The following is a 5254-nucleotide window of genomic DNA, read 5'->3' on the forward strand; positions in this document are numbered from 1 at the left end:
AATGTATTTGCATTTACAATAGAAATATGATGTTTTTGAATTCTGGTAAAAAGTTGTTGTTTTTATTTGTGTAAAAAAAAAAAAAGCAAACAAAAATTGTGTCTCACTCATCAGAAAAACACATCAAATGATCAGACCTTTCGCGATAATATGAGTCAGCTTCACCACATTCAATATGGCGGAAGCGCTGACGTCGTATCAGGCTCACCCTTAAAACGACATATCTCGGGCTACAAATACACGAGTCGGATGTTGCGTAAATGCTGAGTGCCTCGGATATAAGCGTTTGTTTTCCAAGCGTGTGCATCGTGACACCAGTTAATATTTAATAAGGTGATGACCCCATTGATTTTAAAATCACTTCTGTTTCAGACAACCCAAGTTTATATTAGGTGGACTTTGTACTCAAGTCTACAGGAGGCGGGCGGAATGGCCGCAATGCGCGCAGCTAAACAAGCGCTTCGGAAAGAAATAAAACATCGTGTTGCACTCTTAAGTGAAGAGGAGAAGCACCGACAGTCTTTAATTGTTTGCCAAAAGGTAAGGAAATTGGACACATATGAAGACGGTGTTTTTAAATGGTGCTTATCATTGCTGTAAGTCGGTATATTTTCGACGAAAACGGGACATATGTTTATAATTCTAATGGAATGGCGTGGCGTTGCACAAATGAAAATAAGTTTTCGTTCTACTGACATGGTGCTCTGGAGAAAATCAGGAACAGCTTCTGAGTACTGTGGAAAAATATTTTAAACATTTACAGAATTTTCTTAATATTAAGATTAATATTTGAATCTACGTGAAACAAAGTTCACCATCTTTGGGCACCAAACATATACAAATAAAACGCCAATTAAAATTATTGTAGACTCTTGAAATTGAAAGGGTTAATGAAATAACATTTATTCCTGTTGTATTTAACTCAATACTCTGGTATGATACAAACATCACCTGGAAAGTAATCCTTGATAAGTATCCTTGATAAATCAAGGATCCCCCCCACCCAAAAAAACATAATCATTACATACATATTGTTCTCTATTGTTGCTATAATTAATTCACTGTGTGGAGAAATATGGAGAAAACATAAAAGAAATACTTATCCTCTCTATAAACTACAAAAAAGATACACGAATTATTAACCATTCAAAATATTTTTCTAATCCATTATTTTTCAAATCTAACCAAGTTCTATGACTTGGTAAAATTCAAAACAACACAATGTATACATTATGCTAGACGCAACTATGCCACAGTATTCAAAGTTTGAAATCAACGAAGGTCACTGTTACAACTTTAGGGTAGAAGTGATTTAAAAAAAAAAAAATTATCTGTAAGAATTAATATTTAACAAATGTGTGTCTGTTAAAGGTTTCGATTTATGGAAAAACTAATGTAGAATTGGAAAAAGTTTGAATTTCTCGTGTTCAAAAAGAGTTATAAACTATTCTGTTACAAAAATACAGTAATCCCTCACTGTATCACGGTTCAGCTTTCACGGTCTCGCTGCTTCACTGATTTTTTTTCACAGCGCATTGACAAGGCCCCTGCAGAAAATTTAATGCCATGCTTTTTTGTGGGTTGCCATACATATATTCTACATGCGCTTGCTGAGCTTAAATATATCAATGATACATCATTGCCCAGGCCAATAAGCCTGATAGACACAGATCTCTTTTTTTGAAAAGAGAAAAAAAAAAGACAACAAAGCGGAGTCATCCCGCAGTGGCACAGTCAGAGGCGCACTATATAGTATGTATTTCGTACTGATGATTAAATTTATTATTTTACTGTAGTTATTTGTAAGAAAACATTTACTTCTCTGTTAAATAAATGTTTGGGCTTGAAAACAGGTTTTGTTTAAGAAAACATTTACTTCTCTTTGTTAAATAAATGTTTGGGTTTGAAAACAGGTTTTGCTCTTGGTTTCAATGTTATACATGTATAATAATAGTAAAAAAGTAAAGGTTTCAACTTCACAGATTTCACATATCACAGGTTGTTTTTGGAATGTAACCCTAGCAAAAAACGAGGGATTACTGTATTTTATCAGATAAAAATAAAACACATTTCAAACATAAATGTTTAATTATTATATCTGAACTAGTTAGATTGTTGTAGATATTGATAAGTACAGCGTATGCATATTTAAGGCTATTGTTTGTTGTCACTTCGTTTTGTAATGTTTGTTTGAAATAGCTTACAAGCCACGAAGCCACGACTATACTACTTGTGTTAATAGGACTACACACTACCAATGGTGGTCGACTCATTTTGTTCTGATATTTATTGAGCATTTCAATAGAGAATCTTCCTGATGTTAACTACCCACATGGTGGACTAACAAATACTGATTACATGATCAGAAACCATATTTGGGGAGACGATTGAAATTCCACACAGAAAGACAAGCAATTTTAACCGAGAAACTTGTACTTCTGAGGCATCAGTAATAACAGCTCATCCAAATGTGATATTAAATCAAGTTGTCTTGCACTGTTTATTTATTTCAGCTCATCAGACACCCAAAATATGTGGCTTGTAAAAGTATTGCAGTGTTTCTCAGCATGGACGATGAAGTGCACACTGAGGAAATCATCAAAGATGTGTTTAAAGTGGGTAAAAGCTGCTTCATCCCCAGATATAATCGATATAGCAACCACATGGACATGCTGAAGCTCAACAGTATGCAGGACATGGCCACATTATCCAAGACATCTTGGAATATCCTACAGCCTTCTGAAGATGACAAGGGCAGACAAGAAGCATTGTCTGCAGGTAGACACAGTCTGCATTTTCTTTTTTTTTAACCTCTGAATCTGAAAATGGCAAAATAATTTGCAAATAGTTAAAATAAAATTGTATAGCACAATACAGTTTAGCTTTTAGGTCCTCAATAATTTAACCACACGTCTATGCCAGAAACTATATGACTCTGTACAACAAACCATAAGACACATTTTAAACCAATATTTTCTAGGAGGTCTGGATCTCATCTTGATGCCAGGTCTTGGATTTGACCTGTCTGGAAAACGTCTGGGCAGGGGCAAGGGTTTCTATGACACCTATCTAGCACGCTGCTTCCAGCACCCCAAAGGAAAGCCCTACACCATTGCTTTGGCCTATAAAGAGCAACTGTGTCAGGACATCCCTGTTGACAACAATGATGTGCTCATTGATGAAGTCCTCTACGAAGATGGAAATTAAACATTTTACTTTTTTGTGCTGCTTAAGATTGCATCAGCAAAATTAAAGAAGAATTAAAATAATTTTAAGAATCAAAAGAACCGTGGATGCTTGCATTGAAACAGCTGGCGGCTGTGCCTGTCAGTCAACAGGTCAAAGTCCGCTTTATTGTCAATTTCTTCACGTTAAGGCACACAAAGAGATCGAAATTACGTCTCCCACCGTCCCACGGTGACTAGACACAGTACACAACACTCACAATCAAATAGCACAAAGAGTAAAAACGAACAGACAAGAGCAACGAATAAGTAATAAGCAAATAACCCAAATAAATAAACAATAAATAAATAAATAGACAAATAAGAGCAGCAAAATGGAGCAAGCGTGCTAATAGCAGACAGCCAGATCATAGCGCAAAAGAACAGGACGTCATGCAGCAGAGGGTGGAGGGAATTCAGGATCCGGACAGCTTGGAGTACGAAGCTCATGTGTGCTAATGATCAAATCTTCAAAGTGTCCTTGAGTTTATGTTGCCGACGAGACAGAAGCCATTCACACTGCCAAAACTCTCAACTGGTAAAACAAGTGGAACTCATGCACAGATGTGCAGGTAGGCGATGAAGAGTAATCAGTAAATAATTAAATACAAATATTTTATCTAGTTTTCTGCTCTGTGCTTATTGTTTTTATTTTAAAGTGCATGATTTAATTGTGAAAATTGCTAAATTTGTCTAATTCTTGCTCAAATACAGTACACCTACGCCAAGTGTGGCACCGTACACACCAACTCACTTGAGATTGTGCAACCCCTTACTGAAATCTGAGATAGTGCTGAGCAACAGCACCATCTATTAGTGAAATTCAAGTCAAGTTTATTTATTATCATATGACACATTGTAAAGTATTTGGTTTGCAGTGTTGTTTATTCTCTTCACATCGGTCTTTGGTATGTTTTTTTTTTTTTTTTTAATTACATTTGCAAACCCCCCAAAAACCCTAGATTAGTAGATTAAAGAGATTTATGAACTAGGTGAAATAGGCCATGACAGTGATATTTACTTTTTTGGTGCATCCCGGGAATCTCATGAGGTTTTTCTGCAGTGGAAAAAAACGTTTCAGGGTCACAGTCTAAAGCACAGAAAATATTAGTCTGAATCGAATTGAACTGAATACTGTTAGTTTAGTCTTAATAAAACCTACAGCTAAATTACAATACCCAAATTAAACAAGTGTCGAGCAATTATTTCAGACATTTGTGTCTGTTGTGTGGCTGTGCCTTTGTAAGTACAAAGTACTTGTATATTTATCAATCAACCAATTTATAGCAATCTCCTTGTATAGTACTTTTCTGCCAAGATATGTAACTCAAAAGTGCTTTACACTGTAAAGTAATAAAAACAGCCTCTCACCCCACACCGAACTATTGCACGAAAATAAACACCCGGAGACAACCAACTCACAAAAAAAAAAAAAAAAAACACCTGACGTATGAAACTGGAGGTTCAGCACGGTATCCGGGTGACGAATACATCATATCAAAGAGCCGTCTAGTGCAGAACAGTACCATAAGCCACGGTTGTAGGCAGTCACCACAAAATCACCAATGCAGCAGCCTGTAAGAATTTGCACCCATGGCTGCGGAACAAAGCCACGACCACGGCCCACATTTTTTGCTAACATCCCCGTCTCACCCACCACCGTCACAGACTCAAAAGGACATCCCAGCACAGAGCCAACCTTCCGCACCAGTTTGTCAATCCGGCTCCTGTCTCTTACAGTGCATCTGCTCCCCAGCAGGACACTGCATGTCACGGATTGGAATGAAGCAGGGCGACCAAATGCAGCTGGGACCAGGGTTTATTGAAGGGAGAAGGTAGTTGGAAGGGAGGATAAGGGGAACAAGCCAACAGAACCGGCAAACCTAACGGGACTGACCGACAGGGCTGGCAAACAAGAACAGAACTAACAGACGTGAGACAAGAAATAATCCAACAAGTGTGTGACACGCAGACATGATTTAAATACGCGACAGGTAACGAGAGGAAGGTGACTGCGATTAGTACATAGA

At 37.2% G+C, this 5254-nt stretch overlaps 1 protein-coding gene across 2 annotated transcripts; it reads left to right on the forward strand.

Annotated features, from left to right (window-relative positions):
- Positions 1 to 213: 213 nt before the first annotated feature.
- On the forward strand, positions 214 to 4599 carry mthfs (5,10-methenyltetrahydrofolate synthetase (5-formyltetrahydrofolate cyclo-ligase)). Of its 2 annotated transcripts, XM_085908392.1 has the most exons (4): positions 214 to 333; positions 411 to 540; positions 2514 to 2778; positions 2981 to 4599. In XM_085908392.1, exons 2-4 carry the CDS (start codon positions 430 to 432, stop codon positions 3205 to 3207), a joined length of 603 nt encoding a protein of 200 aa, XP_085764518.1. In that variant the 5' UTR covers positions 214 to 333; positions 411 to 429; the 3' UTR covers positions 3208 to 4599. The 2 variants fall into 2 exon arrangements, with proteins under 2 accessions (XP_085764518.1, XP_085764517.1); XM_085908391.1 differs by having other exon boundaries at positions 215 to 540.
- Positions 4600 to 5254: the final 655 nt, after the last annotated feature.

Source organism: Syngnathus leptorhynchus, chromosome 3, assembly GCF_054491065.1.
Source record: "Syngnathus leptorhynchus isolate UIUO chromosome 3, UIUO_Slep, whole genome shotgun sequence".
Classification (NCBI taxonomy): domain Eukaryota; kingdom Metazoa; phylum Chordata; class Actinopteri; order Syngnathiformes; family Syngnathidae; genus Syngnathus; species Syngnathus leptorhynchus.